Source organism: Pundamilia nyererei, unplaced genomic scaffold (assembly GCF_000239375.1).
Source record: "Pundamilia nyererei isolate P.nyererei 1_Seehausen unplaced genomic scaffold, PunNye1.0 scaffold00104, whole genome shotgun sequence".
NCBI classification, from domain to species: Eukaryota; Metazoa; Chordata; class Actinopteri; order Cichliformes; family Cichlidae; genus Pundamilia; species Pundamilia nyererei.
In genome coordinates this window covers 575315-597862 of record NW_005187505.1, presented here as the reverse complement: position 1 = coordinate 597862, position 22548 = coordinate 575315, and the positions used below count along the sequence as shown (strand labels likewise).

The 22548-nt window shown below is 41.6% G+C and overlaps 1 protein-coding gene across 9 annotated transcripts in view; it reads left to right on the top strand.

Annotated features, from left to right (window-relative positions):
• The window catches only part of magi2a (membrane associated guanylate kinase, WW and PDZ domain containing 2a), a 257702-nt gene that overhangs the window by 217696 nt on the left and 17458 nt on the right, over nucleotides 1–22548 (top strand). For 5 of the 9 annotated variants that reach the window (XM_013912847.1, XM_013912845.1, XM_013912844.1 and 2 more), the window contains 5 exons: nucleotides 12323–12354; nucleotides 15300–15507; nucleotides 18762–18803; nucleotides 18890–19005; nucleotides 19303–19495. In XM_013912847.1, coding sequence (XP_013768301.1) covers nucleotides 12323–12354; nucleotides 15300–15507; nucleotides 18762–18803; nucleotides 18890–19005; nucleotides 19303–19495 — 591 coding nt within the window. The remainder of the gene's footprint in view (nucleotides 1–12322; nucleotides 12355–15299; nucleotides 15508–18761; nucleotides 18804–18889; nucleotides 19006–19302; nucleotides 19496–22548) is intronic. The other 4 variants (XM_005740820.2, XM_005740819.2, XM_013912850.1 and 1 more) reach the window with 2 other exon arrangements.

Sequence of the window (22548 nt, the reverse complement as noted above, 5' to 3'; positions counted from 1 at the left end):
TGCAACCAATTTGTAGTTCCGTGTTTTGCCTCTTTGTGTAGTGTAATGTCGCATACCAATCATAATGCCAACCGCCTGGGTGCCACAGACACCACTGAGACTCACGCGCAAAGGTCAGCAGCGGCCACTGAATAGATTTATTCCCATTTATTTCTTTATTAGGCTGCCCATGTCTCTGCTAGTGAGCAGGGAGCCAGCAAACAGGGGGGGGGAATAGAGGGATGACATGAGGTATTATCATGGGAAGATAATGTTTTGGGTTTTTGGGGGGGAAGGGGTTTGTAATCCAAAAAATCTACAAAAAACAGCATCACAAAAAAATCTGAAATCTGGTTGTGTTATGTTAGCGCCAGTAAACTGCAATACATCAGGGCGTAGTGTCGCATCCGATGGCGTTGATTGCCTGTGACATGACAAGTTGCAAATGCGAAAGGTGGAACAAATGTCAGGGCCACCCAGCTTGCCGTTACTGCAGCACAACTACATACGGCACAAATTTGTGTCAAAGTGAGTAAAGTTAAGAAAATGTACCAGTGGGGTGGAGTTTTTAGACATCGTGCATCTCCTGAGAGTATTTTTGGGATTTAAGCAGGAAAATTCTGCCAGACTTTAAGCTTGTTAAGATCAAAGTACACACTCTTCTGAGAGTAAATGATCACAACACTATTTTCAGTTTTGTTAGAAGTCTTTGTTGGTAGAAATTAACATGAGAAATGGGGTTAAAGTAGAAACCTATAGATGGTGAAAAATTTGAAAATGCTTAAACCTTTGACACCACCCCCCACCACCACCACCACCTATAAAGAGTGGGCAGTGGCTCTGTTGTGCTCCAGGGGGCATTTTGCTGGATAGTTGGTCACTGCACATTAAAACAGTTGTTCTGGGTGATCATCCCATCTTCAGGGATTACAAGGGGATCATTTCTTTTGTGTCCCTCCAAAGGTTCTATGGTGAATATACCTGTGGTTGAAATGGGACTTTAACATGGGCCTTCATTTCTCTTTCGACTGAATAAAGAAGTTGAATTTTTTTTCCCATCGAATCCCATATTTAAGGATATAGGAGCTGCGTAGGTTTGAGGGAAAGAAACAGGATTGTGAGATCAAACGCAGAGCAAGACATGGCTGCAGCTTCTCCTTCCATGCTTAAATCATTACCATTTCTGACTACGATGTCTGATCCTCTGGGGTTGTGAAAGGAATACTTTGCTTATCAAGCATGTTCACAGTGTTACATGTTTGTTCCTGTTAAGGAAAAGGATGCACTGAACTGCAGGGTAGCAACTGACTACAATGTTGCCAATTTCTGCAAATAAGTAATTGTGATTTCTATTCTTCTCATCCGTAAACTCTCTCCACACTCTTTCACGTGATTCTTGGGTAGATGGTAGAAGAGGTTTGTCATGTTTGGGGCACGAAACAAGCGATAGCGTATAATATGAAACAATAGGCGTTTTAATTTTGTCATCCAATATATTTCATCATATCGCACAGCTCCATTTTTTGACACACAATTTTCACTGACAGAAACAAGATTTGATCAAGAATTACCAAAGTTTCTGTCCATAAAACTGAAATAATCCATGTGCACCACACCACAGTGTAGCCCAGTGTTCAGGTTGAAGGTGGCACATCAGGTGAGGAGTCCTTTCAGGAGCATGATCAACAGTGTTTATATTAGGCTTCAGTCACACAAGCCTGTAGATCATTGGGCGATGCCAACACTCCCCAACTACTAGGTGGATGTGAAACTGAGCAGTATGATGTAAAGCAGAGATTGAGAGATTCAAGGTAAAAGTTGCGCATTCTGAAACATGTTGGATTTAGCTGCAAAGGGTCTGTTTCCTGTTTCCGTCAGGCCTGGGTGACTGCGATCTTACTTCTCACATAAGGGAACAGCAAAATTGTATATCTCAGTTAAAAGGTTTTATCTTTTATGGAAAGATTAGATAGCACCAATCTTAACTAACAAATACAACATTTAACAACAAGTTGGATGGCTTTCAATTTTTAGTTTTGATGATGGAACTACCACTTTGTTTCAGGGCAGGGAACAATTGCTTTGACTGCTGTGGCCTTAAAATAAATAAATGTTATTTAAAAAAAAAAACGGGGCAAAATTTAATTGCACATTCACTTGGAGAAGAACAAGCTGGATAAGCTGCACGAATACGAGCTGAAATTGGAGCACCCAAGCACAAAAAAATAATCTGTTCATCCAGTGCTTGAATTCACACACAGCAACACAGAGAGGAAGACTGGGGTCTGTGGTGAATTTTGATAAGAGATCAAATAATTTCTAATGATGTTAATGTTTACCCATCTTTCTACATTTGCTGAAAGCCAACTGTGAGTTGATAAAAAAATTTTAAAATCCTACACGTGGGAGGTAAAAAAAAAAAAAAAAAAGATAAATGCCAAAAGGTGCACACACAGTCAACCATCTGAAACGCATTAGGCTACATTTGTTCACCATAAAAAAGATCTCTTTAATTTTACAGTGAGAGGCTAACATTAGCCCTTCAGTTATTTAAACGAGACAACGATAGCACTAGAAATGATGGTAGAGTGTGCAAATGTTTTGGCCCTTTATAAAAATGTATCCTCATATCATGAAGGAGCCTGCCAGCTTCACATCAAAGCTACAGCAGAAAACCGATTCTATCCACTTCTATTGAATCAATTGTTTCATGTTGGTCTTGTGTTTTAAAAAAAATCAGCCTCATTGCAGTTGTGTGCAAAACAAAATCATTTTCTAGGTACACGGTTGAATATGCGTGATATTAAAGCAGAATTTATTCAAACACGCTCCTGCAGTCACTGGGTAATCACTCCATCCCATTAAAAGCCAAATAGGAGCGCTTGATTTGTTTAAGAGGCAACCGAGGTCAGTGACTCTACTCCTCCCACAGACAGGAAAGGGATTCAAAGCACAATATAGAGTTCAGTGGTCTAAGTTTGATGGCAATAAGGCTCCCATCGCATTTTCTACTTGATATAATCTCAGCATTTCGCCCTTCATGCACAATACCCCCTGGCTCCCTCCCTGTGCCGATAGGAATGGATATTGATCCCTGGCGGGCACCGCCTCAGCTTTGGAACCGGTGGGGACAGAGCTGCAAGTGTGAACATGGCAGACAGACTGTGGCTTACTGGCAGAGAGCCGAACTCATCGCTCTCTTGCTCTTTCCTCCCCTTCTCTTTCTCTCTTTTGTTTCCAACTATTCCATCTTGAACACACACAGCCAATGAATCACTGTCTAGTTACACACTGATTCCCTGGGAGGCTAGAGGAGGCTCACTGAATCAAACCCTTGTTCTTTTCTTCTTTTCCTTTTCTAGAGAGCAGACCTTCACCTGAGGTCCGCACGGTTTCTAAAGCAGCTGGTGGTCACATGAGGCGAAATGTCAAACCAGGCATAATGTACAGGTTACTCATGGTACTACTAGCAAGGGGTGTTTATGTAAGTGTGCGGGGGCTTGCGTGCAAAATTTGCCTGGGGATCTGTGCGGATAAGATGAGGAAAGTGTGTGCCTGGCTGTTGTGTAGGTGTGCGCACAAACTGTGTGAATCAAACCATGTGGCTCGGCGTTTGTGCGAGTGCGTGGGCGGGCAGCAGTGAGGGAGAATGTGGCATGTTAGTGGAAGCTAAATGGTCGAGCGTACATGTGAAAGAGATGATAGTCTCGGCAGCTAATTACAGCCCTGCATCTCTGCTGGTGTTGCAACGAGGACACAGACTGTTAATGGTCTAGATCGCCACTAATGAGCCTGTCTGGCATGCACACACATACACGTGCCACCCATACACACAGGCACAATAATTACTGGTGATGAGCGACAGAGTGGCCATTTGTTGGGCAAAAATGGCTCAGGAGTCAAACTGAAATTTAAGGGATGGATAAATATCATAACTATATTATGAGCGTTGGCTTTTTCGAGGTGATGAGGCTTAATTGACTGGAAGGTTTGATCATAAATGTCCTCATTTGGTCAACAGGCAGCGTGCTTCTATTGTCGGGATTTCAACAACGAGTTCTTTGGGAGTCATGGAAATAAAGCTTGAGTTAAAAAAAGAAGAAAAACCACTAAAACAACAGATTTAACTGAACTTTAAAAGAAAATACTTTGTTATGATCGGTCGCTTTTATGACAAAACTTAAACAAACAAAAGTTAAACAGCCTGCCATGCTGCAAAAACTGATCATGGATCGCGCTTTAGGAGCGCAGGCCTCCACAGATCCCAAACTGTTGGTGCACCTGGGAAAACAGCAGGAACAAGCTTGAATCACAGAGGTCTACCCCACAGCCCAGAGGTGGGGTAGACCTCTGGACTCTAAGTATCATATTTCTAAGTATCATCTTAGAAATATAGGAGACCGCAGAGGTCCATGTCCCACGGATCAGAGCTGTTTCAATGAAACAAAAGGGGTCTACTATAGTTCATTGTGTATGACCAACTTTAAACTTGAAGACAATAGTAGCAGGATGGATACAAAGGTATTTACTATCTTGCACTAGGAATCTAGCTAATCAGGTGGAGCCCAAGTTAAAGGGCAAAATACAAGAAATTGCATCCTAAATATCCCAAGATGCAGCGATCGGAGTGTAAGTGTGCATCTGATAGCGTGAATAAAAAATTGTATTAATTCTTATCATGAATGGATGAACATGTATTTTAAAAAGTGGTCCGTTTGTAAATTTAAGCACCAGTCCACTCACCATTTAAACTGTACTGATAGCAGATCTTATCATTTCTGACCCTCGTCATTTAAATACACATTGTCAAGATTGCAGGAATTGCCACCTTCTGTCACGGCGGGGTGCGCCGGTGTGTGTGGAAACAGGACCCAAAAGCAGATGACGATGAGGAGTAGTAAGGTTTAACAGAAAGGTGAGGCTTTATTTAAATGACGGCAGGGTTAAACCAGGAAACCAAAACAAACTGGCAAAACACTATGAAACAAAACACTAAACTGGCAAAACACTAAGAAACAAAACACTAAAGGCACTAAGACCAAAAACTATAACTATAACTGAGGTGGAAAATAACAGGCAAAGACTAAGACTAAAACTGTAACTCTGGTGAGATAAACAGACTAAGACTAACGTGGAATTAACAGACGAAAACTAGAACTATGGCTGAGGTAAACAGACGAACCGACAATGGCATGAAGAAAACAAAAGGCTTAAATACAGACATGAGGTGATCAGGGGAAGTGGGGACACATGGGGGAACAGCTGGCAGACATAAACCTAATGACAGGACCAGGAGAGGAAAGCTAAATACAATGAACAAAGAACACATGACATTGTCAAAATAAAACAGGAAATACTAAAACTAAACGTGACAACACAACTTAACAGACCTAATATGTGATGAATAAATACAAAACCCCAAAACATAGAAAACCCAGGAACAATAACTGCCTAAACTAAAGGCAGATAGGAAATAACACAAACTAAATCACATAACAAAATGAGACAAATACAAACATGAACTCAGAGCGCTGGGTCAGAGACCCAGCCTGTGACACCTTCTCTGTGAGTAAAACTACTCTATTTCTCTGTGCGACAATGACTTTCCAAAGCTGAGAAGTCATGTGCACTTTGCATTACAGTAGTAAATGTTCGGTTCTGTGTCCATGACAACACCAAGCTGAGCAAGGCAAGGCTTGCTGAACAAAGAGTTGATCATGCTAACTCTCTTTGTTTTTAATTTTTCCTGTGAAGTCGCATTTTTCCTGTGCTCCTTCTTGTTTCTACTTCAGTGAGTTACTTTACTTCTTTCTAGTTTGTACATACAGCTGTGGAACTGACACAAACAGGATGCACTATCTGAGTGTGTGAGGGGAACCTGTAATTGAACCTTCCTCGCCTCACTAGCCATTCTTGATCTTTGATGCTGGACATTAGAAGTGTGTTGTCATAGTAACACCATCATAAAAAAAGCCATAACAGTATTGTCGGATTGTGGTTGTGGGAGTTTGTGAAATATGTGGGTGTTATGAAAGCATAAAAGCTGTCAATCTCACTTCCAGTTGACTTTAAGTGTGTGTGTGTGTGTGTGTGTGTGTGTGTGTGTGTGTGTGTGTGTGTGTGTGTTTTTGTGCATATGTGTGTGTTTTTTGTCACAAGGTGGTAGATCTGTCTGCAGGAATAAAGAGTGGCCATTAAAAAATCCAAACATATGCACACATATACACACTATTTAAACTTAAGCTTGTGGTGCTCGTTCAGTCCTCCGCATCAGATTGCCATTTCAGTGAAAGTGATGAGCTGTGTGCCTGGCCCTGAACTGGCAAATATTTGGAGAACGTGTCAGAGACTGAAGCATGACAGTTGTTTGGTGACAGATATCAGTCAGTTCCTCTCATCTCTCTCTCTCCCACTTTCTGTTACTCTGCTGTGGGGCACAAAAAACAGCCAGCTCAATTAGAAAGTGTGGCCAGTCTCCAGTGGGCTAAAGAAGCGAGCCAAATTGCTATATGTTAAGAGGTAGATCATCATTTCAGCAGCATTATGACAGTTTTATTACGATGGATAATAGCTTGGCTAATGTTTACAGCTCGTCTTTTTGAGCATGTTGGGTCAGGGAAGACCTGCAACTCAAATCTCACAGGTGGTGCTGCGAGTCTCACACCGGTCACAGTTTAATGAGCTGTAAGAGGTGATTTTATTGGCAACCACCCTGTTTTGTCTCCTTACACATCTGTGGATATCCTACAGCAATTCTTCTATTTTGAGACCTCTCCCCAGAAGTAAGGCTTCAATCACACTGGCCAAGAGACCAGTTGGCAGCCTCTTGGCAAGCTCTAGGTCACTAGGGAAATATGTGCAATTCAGGACCGTTTGGCAAGGGGTAGCTGGAAGTTGTTGGCTGGGTAAAATCAGTTGGAAAGACAGTGCTTCACCAAAAAACCCCTTGCACTTTTACTGGGTACCAGCAGATTTCATCAGTCACCCATAGTTAGTGTTAATAGCGACTGCCCAAAACCTTTAAAAACCATTCACCAATCAGTTGAAGAATACACATTTTTCCCTAGCGACCAGCAGTTGCCAGGGGATCACTGACCAGTCTCAAGGCCTGATTCATTCACGTTTTAGGAACAAATTTCATAACAACATCCAGCAACAACTCAGCAACCAGTTGGGGAATGTGCATTGCAATCAGTGGTTGCCAGATAGCTGGTCTCTAGGCTTGCATGGCTACGGCTGAATGAACTGAGAAACTGAAGACCCATCACATTCATAAAAATTAAACATTTACTCAAGCTAAAATCAAGGAAGAAATAGGGTTGTTTTCTGTCAGTTTTTTATTTAATTGGACTACTTTTGGTAACCCAAGGAGCCCCCTAATGGTCACTACATATAATGCAGGTTTTAGGCACTTAAGAACTCTCAATACAGAACTTTAAATACAGTCTATGTTCTGAACAAACAGTAACACAACCGCTGATATTTTTTGCTGTTTTTTTTAATGACATTCACCCATTTTTTTTCCCCATTGGAAGCTAATTTTGACAGCAGCAGGTTTTAATGAGCCAACATGTAAGATTTAATTTGGCGCTTTTGAGAACCAGTGCTTTCTGTGAAGTCCCTGCCAGCTCCAGCATCTCTGGAAACATTTCCAGTTCCAAACCCTTTAATTAGAGTTTTGCCCAGAAACCAGGAATTGAAAATGAGGCACAACTTCAACCAAATGCCCTTCACTATTACCTGAAGCTGTGCCATGGATGGAGTGGAGTCAGACGCAGTCATTACCTGTGCACTTTTACTGATGTGTATTGCTGTTGTTATACTTGTATTGGAAAAGGCTGACGCATACAGTAGGACAGGACACCAGTTAGCTCAGAACTTAAGTGCAAGTTGGACGCTGCAGGGTTCATGTAGCTCTCTGTAGCTGAGCTGACAGATCTGATTAGCATTTGGGCTAAGAGCTTTCAGCACCACGGACAGCTCCTTTTGCCCTCCCTCTCTCTCTTGGTGTTCTCGCTCAGTCGCTCACCCCTTCTCAACTTCTAGCCATGGGGCACTTTGACACCTACGTCTGCATAAATGTCTGGTATGCCTGAGCTAACAGTGTCTTTAACCCGTGGATCACCTCCGTCAGTGATGCCAGGTAGTTCACCCTCTTTCTGTCGGTCTGGCTTATCTCAGGTTCTTTTACCCATGTGGAGGACTGCTCTGTTGTTGCCTCTTTTGCTCACTGTACCCTCCACAAAGACTCAAATCTAGGTATTCTGGAAAGCTGTTCATTGATTCACCTTCTTTGGGAATAAAAGCAAAAATCCTTCTCTGCCCCTCAAGTTATAACACTTCAAAAGTCTTTCTTTTTTTGCGCTGATAAAAATGCTCCCATGTGCATTGAAAGTGAAATTGTTATTGAGTTTTAGATAAGCTCCTGTAACTGGTTTGTTTCTAAAAATGTTATTTGGCTTGTTTTGACAGAGAAGAGCCAGCGCTCTGAAAAACATTGCTGGAGTTCTCTTTGTAGCCTTTGTTAATTTCCATGTTGTCACCATTCCACTAGTGGCTCAGTGAGACGAATGTTTTTACAGTGCGATTGGAGTCTGGCCAGGCCAAGACTGGGAAGGCTGGCGCATAATTCGAGCAGTCACCCTTTAATTTGATCCCTCAATTTGCATGTGCTTGAAGCTTCCCAGAGGGAAGACTGTGGCAGCACTTGAAAGACAAGAGAAAGAAAAAGTGAATAAAGAAGATGGAGAATGCACCTTTTCTTAATATGCTCCTGTGAATTGGACTAAAGAAAAGTGCTTCATTACTCTGTGTCTGCATGTATATGAATGCATATATACAAGTGTTTGATGCTTGCTGCATGTCTTGTACTTTTTTACTGATGATTTTCTTTCATCGCTCAACTCAGAATTCTGGTTCTTGTGCTTAGACAACGTTGTAAGCAGCTGAAATGTGTGGAATAACATTTTAAAGGTCAAAGCAAGATGAATTGGGAAGTGAAAGGAGAAAGTATGTTCTTAACTTGCTGCACTGCATTGCAAACTAAAACCACTTTATGGTCACCCTGAACTTAAGTGAAAGTCAGAGTTTTATTGCTGTAGGCACTGACAGATCAGTGATATATTCACAAACGTCTCTTTGCGAGTGCTGAGTGCTGATATTGAATGCTTTAATGAAATGTTTGCTGAAGATTGATCAGAGGTATTGAGTGAGGTCAGCCTTTCCTCATTTCAAGTGAAAACTGAAACAATGGATTCATGTTGAGTGTTCAGTTCTTTTATACTACCTCTGGATCCCCTAGTTACCTTTAGATGAACAGATTTAGACCTAGGTTAATTTTTTTCATACCTTCCTGGTGTCACCTGGGGATAGGACATGTGATGGCTTTTATGGTAAATCATTGTAGCTGGGTGGTTATGTAGTTAGACAAATTAGCAACTAGTTGCCTTTAGAAAATGTAGAATTGTTAATTTATTAAGTTGAAAACAATTCATATTATTTAATGTACACCACCGTTTAAATGTTTGGTTACACAGTAGCCCAGTAGCTAGGGCTGCACGATTAATCGTTAGAAAATCGCGATCTCAATTCATACTTATGTGCGATCTCATTTCCAAATGACAACGATTTTAAAAAAAAAAAAAAAGACGACGATTGTACCGCATTTTGATCCGGGACGTAATCTGCATGAAAACAAGCGCTCACTCTTCCTGCTCAACAAATGACAAGGGCGGAGCCTTATACCACGTGATACAGAAGCTGTGCCGTGTGATGCTAAAATTAGCAGGGGAAAAAACAACGGAGAGCACGTCAGGGAAGACGAGAAAGTGACAGGAGAAAATCCGTCCCGGTCAACCACCCAAACATCAATAACGGGAACCTTATACAGCGCTTCCCTATACACGCCGAACTCCCGCAGGCACAAAGAAATTACGGAGGCTATCACTTATCACCTCACCAAAGATATGGCTCCATCAACACTGTGCAAAACGAGGGATTTAGGAAAATGATCAACACCCTAGACAAACGCTACACAGTGTCGTCCCGCAACTATTTTCCTATTGTTGCACTACCTGCTCTATACACGCAGTGTCGAGCAACGGTTGAGATGGAATTTCAAGCAGTACAACATTTTGCGGCAACAACAAAACGCGACATTTGTTGATTTTATGTTTATTTATTGTTTTTATGTTCAGTCTCAACTGTTACGAAGTTGATGTGCAGTTAATAAGTGCAATAAATATTTATACGGGAAAACAAATTCGTGAGAGAATCGTGATCTCAATTCTAAGCAAAAAAAATCGTGATTCTCATTTTATGCAAAATCGTGCAGCCCTACCAGTAGCCCACACTCACCAGTTACTTCATTGGCTACACCTTGCTAGTATTGGGTTGGGCCAACTTTTCCCTTCAGAACTGCCAGAATTATTCGTGGCATTGATTCATCAAAATGCTGGAAAAATTTTTGCTTCATACTGACATGACAGCATTGCACAGCTGCTGCAGATTTGTCAGATGCACATCCACGCTCTATAGGAGTTAGATCCGGTTACTGTGGAGACCATTTGAGTACAGCTCAAGAAACAGTTTGAGAGGAGCAATTTCCTAATGTTGTAAACCTGCTCAACATCTGGCAATAAACCCTTTCTGATTTCTGATTTCAGCTTTGTGACACGGCATTTTAACCTGTTGGAAGCATCCATCAGAAGACTGGTACACTGCGGTCATAAAGGGAGGGACATGGTCAGAAACAGTACTGGGATAGGCTGTGATGTGCCCAAAGGGTACCAAGAAAATATCCCCTATACCATTACACCACTAGCAGCAGCTTGAATGGTTAACACAAGGCAGGATGGATGCATGTTTTTTTGTTGTTTGTAGTGAGCCCGTGTGAATTGGATCCTAAGTTTCCTGTTCTTAGCTGTGGTCTTCTGCTGCTGTAGCGTCTCTGCTTTAAGATTTGCGTTCAAAGATCCTCTTCTGCATACCTTGGTTGCAATGAGTGTTTATTTGACAGCTCAAAGCAGTCTGCTCATTCTCCTCTGACCACTGAAGGCCATTTTCACTCAGAACTGGCGCTCAGTGGATATTTGCTCTTTTTTTGGAGGATTTTCTGTAAACCCTGCAGATGCACATGTGGGAAAATAAATCACATTGTCTGGCACCAATAGCTAACCCATATTGGAAGTCACTCAGATCACCTTTCTTCCCCATTCTGATGCTCAATCTGAGCTTAATCTGAATTAAAGATTTTATTTTATCACATAGGAATTGAATCTCCACTAAGACCCCCACCTTTATCTTGATTATTGTTGGATGACTTGCTGACAGCTGTCCATGTGACAGACATTGAAACACTGAAAGTCAGCGAGCTCACTGAAGACTCAGTTTGTAGGATTACATCTGTATCCGTGACTTTTTCTCTTGAGTCTAAGTGTGCACATGTTCAAGTGTGTTGGCTGGTGCACATTTATCAGTGAGTCATTTTTATATTTTTTACCTGTCACAGCTGACTGAGCTCTGGAGCCTGTGTCACCAGTAGACTGCCCTCTAGTGGCATTTGGTGTGCAGTACATGATAATATAGAACAGTTTGGTTTTACTAATGTGACAGAGACAGAGTGTCTGTATTTGTGAGGATCAGGATTTGTAATACTACATTTTAATGTTTTTTATTCATGCAGCTGATTTGGATTTATGGCCTAAAATGTTCAGCAAACATGCAGCTGATTTCTCTAATAATCGCACCTGCTCATAGATGAGCATTTAGCAGCTGAGGAGATTTGAATTTCCTTTAGGAATACTTGTGTAATAATGTAATAATTTGTCAGTGTTGTGTTTACAGCTTGTTTCCGCTGCCCCAAGTGGCTATAAATATAATAACGCAGGTTTAAAATGCATCAGTATAAAGTTTGGCCTCGCTTTCTATTTAACAGAAGGCAAACATTATTACCTGATATCTCCAAATCAGAATAAAAATCACGTTTTATCAGTAGCAAATACTCTGTATGTGCAGCAGTGAATTTTCTCAGGTCTTATTTTAATCTCACTTTACATTCACAGTTGGTTTCTGCCTCATAGAAATGCATTTGCCATCGCTTGCTTTGTGCTTTCATCATGTTTTAGACGTCCTTTTCTTCGTCCTTTCTACCACTTACAAACACTGCTGTCATGTCCCATTATTGTCTTCATTTGGTTTAAATTTAATTCAGATGTTTTCTTCATTTTATTATCCTCTAAGATATACCCTGGAAACCCTGGCTTCATTGGGTAAAAATAAGCCTCACATCTCATCTTTTTCCGTCTAAAACATAAGTTGTTTTTTTGTTCTCTCAACATTACAGGTCACTATTCACCCTGGAAGACCCCTAAGCAGGTAACATGCAACATCCTCAGAAATCCAGACTATCCACATTTCTGCTTTTTTATTCTGTAGATTACCACCAGTGGCTGCAGTGTGCATACGTATGTGCTAACTGGAAAAACTCTAAATTTAGCAGTGACTTGTCTGCTCTTTTGTCCGTCGTACTAACCCCCACTGGTGACTCACTATATGTCCGTGTCCCGCTTTTGATATTCAGCCCTTCTTTATCGTTATGAGATGGCAGAAAGTCCAAGTAGCCCACTCATAACATCACTAGACTTGTATCCTCCAAGTCAGGCGAGATTCATAGCCTGGCTGGGTGCCATCAGGGTAATTTACACTCAGGGCATTAGGACTATTATGCTACAGCTCTAGTGCTGCTATCCATCTGTGTTCAGTGCTTTGGCATGAGCCAGATATGTTTCATCCCCTTTTTAATCTTCATTTCATAACATTTGTCCATTTGGTAAAATGTTTCAAAAGCTTTTCTGCACATCTATACCCTGCTTTTCTTCCACGGTCATTTATCTTTCACCTTCTTTCTCTTTTTTTTTCACCCAGTAGAGCAAAAACCCGTCATGTGGCATCTCTGCAAACTTGCCTTTAGCTCCGAGTCCTGCCTCCACTGCTGTTATAAATACACTACTACACTGTCATTTGCTGTCCCTACAGGCCTCTAACAACTCTGTCCACCAAACACCCTCTCAGATCAGATTCATTTTGCTTTATCTGTGTCACCCTCATATTCCTTTCATGCCTTGGCATCTTCCCAGCACTGCTCTGACCAGTCCCTGACCCCAGCTAATGTTGTCCCCATTCCAGTTCCCAACTAACATCAGAGGAAACCTCAGTTGTGCAGCTTTTAAGATGCTTTGTCTGCTGAAATCCCCTCATTGTTCATCGTTTCTCCTTCCATCTCAACACAATCATCGTCTTTCATCTCTCTCAGAATAATTGTAATCCTAAACTCTGAGCTTTTGTAGTGCAGCAGTCAGCATACACAACCTCTCTCTTGTCTTGTTTGTTCACCTTTTTGGATGCCCCACCTGCGCCTGCCCCTCTCTTTTAGCTGCTAAAGCCCCCGACACTAGACTTTAGTACTCGTATAATTAGGTGTAATTTGTTAAAGGAATACTTCTGCAGCAGAGAATGAAATATGGAGGACTTTGGCTAATAAGGGAAGACAGGAAATCTCCTAATTGCCATATTGACCTATAGTCCTGCAAACACTCACCCCACAACTCCCAAGAGTTTTATTTGCAAATGAGCTTATTAAGATTTGCCAATCAAACTCAGCCGATACTGTAGGTAACGGAGAACAGTGCTTAATGTGGCAACACATGCAGGTGTTTTTCATTCAGCAATGCTGTCAGCCTGCAGTGCGCTCTATTCATGTGATCAAGTAGATCATCGCCATAGTGTGCTTGCTTCAGTGTCTTAATCTCAAATAAGAAGAGACAGAGTGAAAGAGAGATCAGGATGCAGAAGTCTACTCCCCGCCTTAACAAGGTCCCCAGTCTCAGCAGCCTGCCCTATGCAGACGTGCTTCACATCAATAGCAGACGCGACTGAAAACTGCAAAGAGCGGAGCTGCTTTTCATTCCTGACCAGAGCTTCCATGAAGTTGATATTTATTCTCGGTACATCTGGAACCAGATGACCTGCATTTCTCAGTATTAAAGTATGGCACTATGCAGCCAATCTCGCCGTCTCGCTTTCAAAAGGCCTGTTGTTCCCTCCAGATCTGTCGCTCACCCTTTTTTGACATGTCAACATGTCATCTTGGCTATCTGCTTAGTGTCATGCCATGACTCAGGCGGCCCCGCTTATCTGACACATCAAGGCTGACACTTTGACTGGTGATGTCAAAACTGCCTTTGTCACCTCCAAAGCTTGACAGCACATTTTCAGATGTCTTTCTGGATGAAAGTTATCCGATTTCTGATTATATACCACACTCTACCTTACAGATAGAGAATAACTTTTGCTCTGGCCCTTAGAATCGACTATCATTTTTTTTAAATGTCCATCTAGATGTGCCAATCACATATGTCAGTTGCTTTCCTCCCTGCACACATCCCCATAAACACTGTGATCTGAATGCCAAATAGAAACAGCTGGCAGTATTTTGCTTATTTCTACTACTAACCTCACTAACATGCTTGAATTGACAGTTGGCGAAACACTGCCCCCTAACAGGAAATATTGAACCACATCAATTAGGTGCAGCAGGCCTGTCAAGCTTTGTTCTTTCCCAGATGTTAAAATATTTTAGCAGGGCTGCCTATTGTAGTCACATTTGGGGTATTTCTTTAGTTGTCATAGTTATCTCAAAAATACAAGGCGAAGGCTGACTTTGCAAAATGCTGCATTCCTGATGTTTCAATCAAAGATGTAAAATTATAATTCTGAATACACATCATCATTAAAACAGTTTGGAAAAAACAGTAAACGGCGAGTTCAAGTGAGTCTGTAACTGACACACTTTGGTGCTTTTTTTAATGCCCAGGGCATCATCATCAGTTTCCTGAGTTGTCTTTTTGCCAAAGCTAAAAGCATCAAGTCTTTTCCAGTATGTTTTTTCTTTCACCACATGTTTTAATCTTAAAATCAGAAGGAGACAGATGTTACGGTTACATAAAAACATGTAAATTGACAGGCACCTTTTTGTGAGTCGAAAGCATAATTTGTTTTGTTAGAAATGAGTAGTTTTCCTTACTTTTCTCTGAAAATAGACATGCATTATTAAGTTGTAAATATGTCCGAGCAGGCAAAGCTTGACGGGTGTAGCAGCCATAAATGGGCGCGGCAGGGTTTAGTGAACTGTCACAGCTCCTTAAACGAAACCGTGCCTAGGAGTTTACGGTTCTTACTGTGATTTTGAGGATGAAATCAAGCATCGGGAGTGGGAGAGCAGGAAGGGAAATACTGACCGCTCATGCCGCTGTGCTTTGCAGGTGCTGGAGCAGTGGGAGTCCCAGCAGGGCCAGAGCAGCCCTGCTCAGACCAGCCTGTCGGCTCCTGTTATCCCCCACAGCGCCCCCTTCCCAACACACCATCTTCACAGGGCCTCGGTCCCTGAGTCTGCCTCCGAGGCCTTGGCCCTGGCAAAGCCAGACCCATATGACCTTTATGAGAAGTCCAGGGCTATCTTTGAGAGTAGGCGTAAGTACCAGCGTTGATACTGCAGGTGAAGTGCTGTGAAAACACACTCCTCTCTAGAAATCAAGCAGGCCAGCTTCTACGAGGGAAGGCAGAGGAGTGAAGAGCGATCACTCTTTCTCTCAATCACAGAATTGATTCATTGTCACTTTTGTTGCTCCACAGGAATCTGAAAAAGTCTTCTGAAATTCGCTGACCTCTTTCTTCAGAGCTGAAGATCTGTGTCTGAACTTTCCACACAATAACCACGAGTATAAAATAAAAATCAGAAGCTGTGTAGATAACTAGAAATACTGATCATTGTAAACTGAGAAGTGTCCCTGAATAATCAGACAGGTGCTTCTGCACAGTTATATTTCCATCCTGTGACTTGTAAAATTATAAAATTCTACATATTATTGCGATTGTGCATACATCATTCTTTTGCTCAATTGAGCATTTTAATCAGTAGAAAGTAGGACATGCTTTTTATGCATGTTTGTATTTGCAGAATAAGGATTTTAGTAACATCACAGATCTATATTATCATAGCACACAGGTACTAGAATTAGTTTTCTTAAATTCTGTAACGAGACATTTACACTAAATATTATTGTGTTTCTTTCACATTATGCTCTTAATTTTGTCATTTAGATTCCTACATGAAAGTAAAATGTGTTTCTGGGAAACATAGTGAAATACGGATTATGTTGAGTTGGCTTTTCCACTCTCACAGTGGTGTGTAAGCCAGTTTCTTCACTGATTCTCTTTAGAGGTTAACATCTGCCTTGCATATAACTGATAACAGGTCTCATGGATTCATGGCTTGACAGTATCTTTCCTCTGGTTTATTGGAGGATATTGCTATAGTAAAGTTACAGTAAAGTTTTTATTGTTAAGGCTGCTGTATATGAGGTACCTGCTATTCAAGAGGACACGGCTGTCAGAAAGTCTTCTCATCAAATCTTCCTGTTTCGCTCACTGTCGCTTCCTCCTCTTCTGTGGCGGATGCCGTGATCACTGCTGCCTTCCTCTCAGTAAAGGTCAGGGGTTGTGCCTGGTAATGCTCAGTAGGAAAAACACACAGACAGATTTTAGCAGTGCTCCATTTGACCGCCTCACTGGTGTAGGTAAAGCTGGGTGTGACCTTTTATTTAGCATCACAACCTCAGGCCAGCCCAGACTCCGTCAGCTGTGGTTAAGTTCAGTCTTCTCTGACCCTTAATAAATTAATGTCAGCGATTACATAAACAGACTGAGGTATAGGATCAGGTATTTCAAACTCTTTAGCATACATTCTCAGCTTTATGAGCCTGTATTAAAAATGGTCACAGTAGGTTTTGTGGGTTATTCAGTGTGACAGGGAAAAGCAGGTGTTCCTGTTTTGTTGTGTTTTCTTAAATATAATTTGACAGTTTCATACGCATTAAAGTCAAAGACACTTCAAAGACGGACATGTGAGATCCTGAGTGAATAAATCCCAAGCAGGCTGCATTGCTTGAAACCACTCGAGATTTTGTGTGTGTGTGTTTGTATCTTTGAAGAAGATTGTTCGAAGATTGTTTAGACCAGTGCTCCCAACCTTTTTTCATCTGACTACATCTACTACTGCAGCCCTGTCAGACGGACTCTAAAAACCTGTTCACAACATTCTTGATCTTTAAATCTGTTAAACTGAGCTTATTTTAAACTGCATCTGAACACTTTTGGCATAATTTTCAATTGTAGATAGTTATCTGATCCAGATGTCCTTACCTGTTAGCGTGTTATTTTAGCCATACGTCACTACTGCTCAGTTTAATAGCTGGTGTCCAATTTCACCACTTTCGAGTTTTGTGTGTAAAGTTTCGACCTTTTCTTTATTTTTTCCGTTATATTGTTGGCTGCACATCCATGATGAGAATCTTCTGTTACACTATATCCTGAAGTTGCATGATTGTAGATTGTTGGAGAAATAGATCTGGTGACTGTGGGGTCCAATTGCTCAAGAAACCAATTTGAGATGATTTGAACTTGGAGGCATGCCTGGAAGCAGAAATCAGGAGATGGGTACATTATGGTCATAAAGGGATGAACATGGTCAGCAGCAGTACTCAGGTAGGCTGCCGGGTTTCACTAATGGTCAGTGGGTACAAAGGGACTGAAAAGGTACAAAGAAATTATCCTCCACATCATTACACCACCACCAGCAGCAGTCTGAGTTTTACGCTAAGTTTTGACCCCAACGTCTGAATGCTGCAGCAGAAATCGGGACTGATCAGACCAGGCAGCATTTTTCCAATCTTCTATTGTCAAGTTTTGGTGAGCCCGTGTGAAATGTAGCCTCAGCGTCTGAAGCTACAAGTGGCACCAGGTACGGTCTTCTGCTGCTGTAACCCATCTGCTTAAAGGTTCACATGTTGTAGATTCTCCACGTCTACATGCCAACATGTATTGAGTGGCTGCCATGTGATTGGCTGATTAGATATTTGCAAAGTTATTCAAGTCCAGAGGAACAGGTGTACTCCTTATAAAGTGGCCAGTAAGTGCATTTCAATGTAAAGTTTTGTTAACAGCATTGTTTATTTGTTCATGCTATCTAGTCAGCCAACCTGTTCGACTTTTTCGGGTTTGCTCCATTAATTAATTCAAGCTAACAGTGAGCTAATATTATAAACTACCCCCAAAAATACAGATATACTTGAACCTATTTCCTGAATTTGATGTTTTTGAGTGTAGAAATTGACTTTGTAATTTTGATTGTTCTTAAAATATAAAGAAAAAATATAGACATACTGAAGAAATCCACCACTTCTCTATAAACAGAACTGTATATTTGTGGTAATAGCTGCCTCGCTCTGCTCACCTGTAGTCCTGATTCTCTTTTTCTCATCATTCCTGTGGAGTCGCAGCAGAGCGCTCACTATGATTAAAACACTTACAACTGGAATCAATTTTTCATTCACAGCCACTTGTCTGTGGTTGAGTTCATTTCACTACTTTTGCACATCATGGCGTCGTGCAAAGCTCCTGATTGCAGATCAGTGCTTGCACCCCACCTCACGCTGTAAATAAGGGATGGGTATATTACACGCTGTAAGCACTTCCCGACTTTTATGGATGATGCTGAAATTCTGCAGTGACATAATGCTGAGGCAGGGCCTTTCTGCCTTGTTTCTAGCCTTTATGGGAGCGTCTGTGTTTACTGGTGTACTCTTTGGATGTGTATGAGCATTTCTTTGTGCATTTTGCATTGTTTACAGGGACATCCTGTCCTTTGTCTTCATCTTTTAATCTAGATCCTGGGCAGCCAAGGACTGTTTTCCCTCTGGACTCTTCAGGTAAACACATACTCCTTACAGCGACGCTGGAGCTCCGCACACTGTCAGGCCAGGACTTTAATTATTTTCCTCTTGTTTTGCCTCAGGAGGAGAGTACCAGGACATCGAGGTCCACCTGCGCCGACAGAAGTCCGGGTTCGGTTTCCGGGTGCTGGGCGGGGATGAGGCGGGGCAGCCTGTGAGTCCGGAGACGCGTGAGAAGGCTCGTATGGCAGTGGGCGTGGAACCCTGTCATTTTCTCCTCTCTTAACCCACTACACACACTGTGAACACCTAACCTGACCTTTGCCCCCTGAGAGAGTGCTGGCTGTGGCTGCTTTGGTGTTTATTGCTGTTTTTTACTGTAACACAACAATATTTTAGCCATGTAACTGAGTTATTAATGTGTCAGTATAACAACCACTTAACACCCACTTGCATGTGACCCACACAGTCTACACTCCGGAGTCTCGGGGCTTATGAGTCCGAAATCTTTCTGACAGCCTGCGTTTAAAAACAGATTCTCATCGGGGCGATCATCGAGAAGAGTCCAGCGGATCTAGATGGGCGCCTGCGGCCCGGCGATGAGCTGCTGTTTGTTGATGGAATCCCAGTGGTGGGGAAGCCACACAGATATGTCATTGACCTGATGCACGGGGCAGCACGTACCGGCCAGGTGAATCTGGTTATCAGGAGGAGGGTTCAGGCGGCAGGTGAGGAAACAGCAGAGTCATCAATCTGGGATTCCTTCTTTATAGATTGTTTTAATCCACTGTTTAACACAGCATAAATGTACTGCTCTGGATTATAAAAGTGTGCAGCGTGCCTCTCCTCTGTCTGTTCTCGTCCTCCTCTATTACCTCTCCTGGTCTCATTCATGTCCTGTAATGATTCAGGTTTAATTAGTCAGAAAACCGAACCACTAATCTCTGAGTAATTATGCTGAAGCCTCTCTGAAAAACACATTAGCACACCTTCGCTCTCACGCACACACATTTCTCGCTCCCTTTCCTTACTTGAGTTTCTTTACCGTGGAGACTGAGCTGGCACTTCTTCCTCTGAACTACAGCCTGTCCTGTTCTCATTATTACGCCCTCCACCACACACATGCACATGTTCCTCTCACCAATCAAATTCTTCCCACTCTAGTCCGCCCTGTCTGTCAATTTCTTCTCCACCAAAGGCTACAGTCTGACTCATGCCTGGCCTCTTGTGTGGCCCTTACTTCCATCCTAATTGTCTGACTCCCACTCGCACTTTACGAAGTATCAGACTCTCTCTGCTCCGAGCTCACACTTTAGCCCGCACCCAGTAACCCACATTTTGCACAAATCATTGGCTTTTTTCACTATTTTCCTCCTCATGTGATAATAATTTGTGCACTCATTGGGTAAAGAAATACTAAATGTGGGCTCAAACCTTTTAATGATAACAAAGCTTGTCATAGCCTCACATTTACAGTTTAAATCCTGAACTGTTTAACTACAGAAGAGCGCAGCCCCGCTTACTAGTGAACTATGAAAACAACACTGGGTTCGATCAGTCAGTGTGCCAGAGTGCATATGCACACTTTTGTCAGTGTATGCTAGAGGTGCTAGAAGCTACTTTAGCTGTGGTCAGATTGACATAAGGCAGCGTTTTAATGATGTGTTTTGAATTGCTGTCCTATGTTCGCTTCTTGATTCTTCACAGGGATGAGGTCTAGTTCCAGCTTAGGGGGGAAGATGAAAAACACTTTGCTGGCAAAACTGTGTAGATTTTCCACATGCAAAATGATCTTTGGATTCTATGAAAGTAACTCTGTATCCTGCTGATATTTTTTCCTAGTTAGGAATCTTTAGCTTCTTTGAAGGGGACTTTTATGCTTTCACTTATTTTATGTCACTTGAACATTTCAAAACTGTGGATGATCATATTAAAGTTGGGGGATCCTGTGAATCAAGCAAAGCTACTCTAGTATAGTACAAAAGCAATATAGAGATGGACATTTCTGTATTGTACATGGAAAAATGTAACAGTGACACTACTTCAAAGTGTCACAACACTGCTTTATCACTGGATTGTGAGTAGAAGAATTAAAGAAGCAGGAAACAAAGCATTAAACTGTTCCAGGAGCTCCCTGGAATCCACCTGGGAATTTCTATGATCCTCCAACAGCATCTCATGGAAATATATGTAGAGATCGCTCATGCCTCCAGCCTTGTTGCTATGCGCACACCTGGTTACAAAACCTGTAAGGTGCACCAGCTGTTGTAACATCATTTTTGGGATGAGATGCCGTTCTCAAGAGCAGTAGTAGCGAGCATGAACTGCACTGATAGAAGGTAACAAGAGTTTAAAGGTACTTTAATTCATTTAAGAACTTAATATTGTATTATTCAGCGCACCACAATAATTTGACACCTGGAGTCACCTGCAAATAAAGGATTTCACGATCTTATTAAATGCAGCAAATTGTTAAGGATCAAATTACTGGAGAAAAAAATTATTTTTGTTCTTACTGTGTTTCAGAAGTCTAAATTGTAAGCTGCTAACTGCTACACTTTTCTGATGGTTTACTTAAAATAGCAATGTGAGGGCTAGAGGGTTACATCATCAAAAAAAATAAAAAATCCACACACGAAAAAAGCTTCCTTATTTGAATGCTGCGACACAGCAGGGTTGCCGTTGTAGAGAGGGTCCTGAAAAAAACTCCATCTCAGCTGGCCGCAACAGGAAAATGCTCATTGTGCACTTTTGTATTATGAAGCAATGATGTATTTTTGATATGTTTTAGCTTGTGGCCTTCATCTGGATCATTAATGTATACATTGTAAGTGTTAATAGGGTTTGTAAGTCCTTTCCTCTCCCATTAGGCTCCTTAAGGTCTCCGATGTCTTAAAATATCTTAAATAAGCATTTACATATATATATAGCTATAAAACCACTAATTTCTTCAGTGGTTTGCTGGGAAGTGGGAAACAAATGAAAATACAGTATATAAAGCTGAAATAGCCCATCAATCCATCCATCCAGCTATCATCGGGGTAGAGGCAGGGTACACCCTGGACAGGTCGCCAGTCTGTCGCAGAGGCAAAACAGAGTTTTTATAATTATAATGAGCTTTGAAAGTCATGTTTGAAATAAAGATATGACCACCTTTATTCTTCAGCACCTCCTGTAAGCCTTCTTGGAATTCCTTTAAGTAGACTTCAGGAATAGTTCTCCAGGCTTCTTGAAGGACATCCAAAGCTCTTCTTTGGATGTTGTCTTTACTTTGTTCTGTTCTCTGTCAAGATGATCCGACACTGCGTCCTCTTAGGTCTCCGTAGAGGTCTGTGCATGACTGATAGTTTCACCTGTGGTTTTTTTCTATCCAGGTATACTATTACTGCATTGGCAGTGTGTTTGGGATCAGTATTATACTGAAAAATTAAGTCGTTGCCAATTAGATGCTTTCCAGATGGTTTAAAGCTGACAATACTTTTCGTTGTTTGTAATTTCATCAATTTTGACAAAGATTTCCTAACAGGTTTTTCTTCTTTGTTCAGGAGGTGACTTGCAGATCCTTTTCATCTGCTTTAGATAGTTTTTTTTCTTTGGAGCTTTGCTGTGCTGTCCTCCAATTGTGCAGTTCACTCAACCTTTAAGAATTCACTTCACACCAAGCTGAGATATGTCAGGTTTAGGGTTAACAGCTCTTTAAGATTCACCTTGTTGGTGCAAACATACAATTTTATGCCTTTGACATTAATCTGCACATTTGGGAAGGGTTCTCAAACTCAGC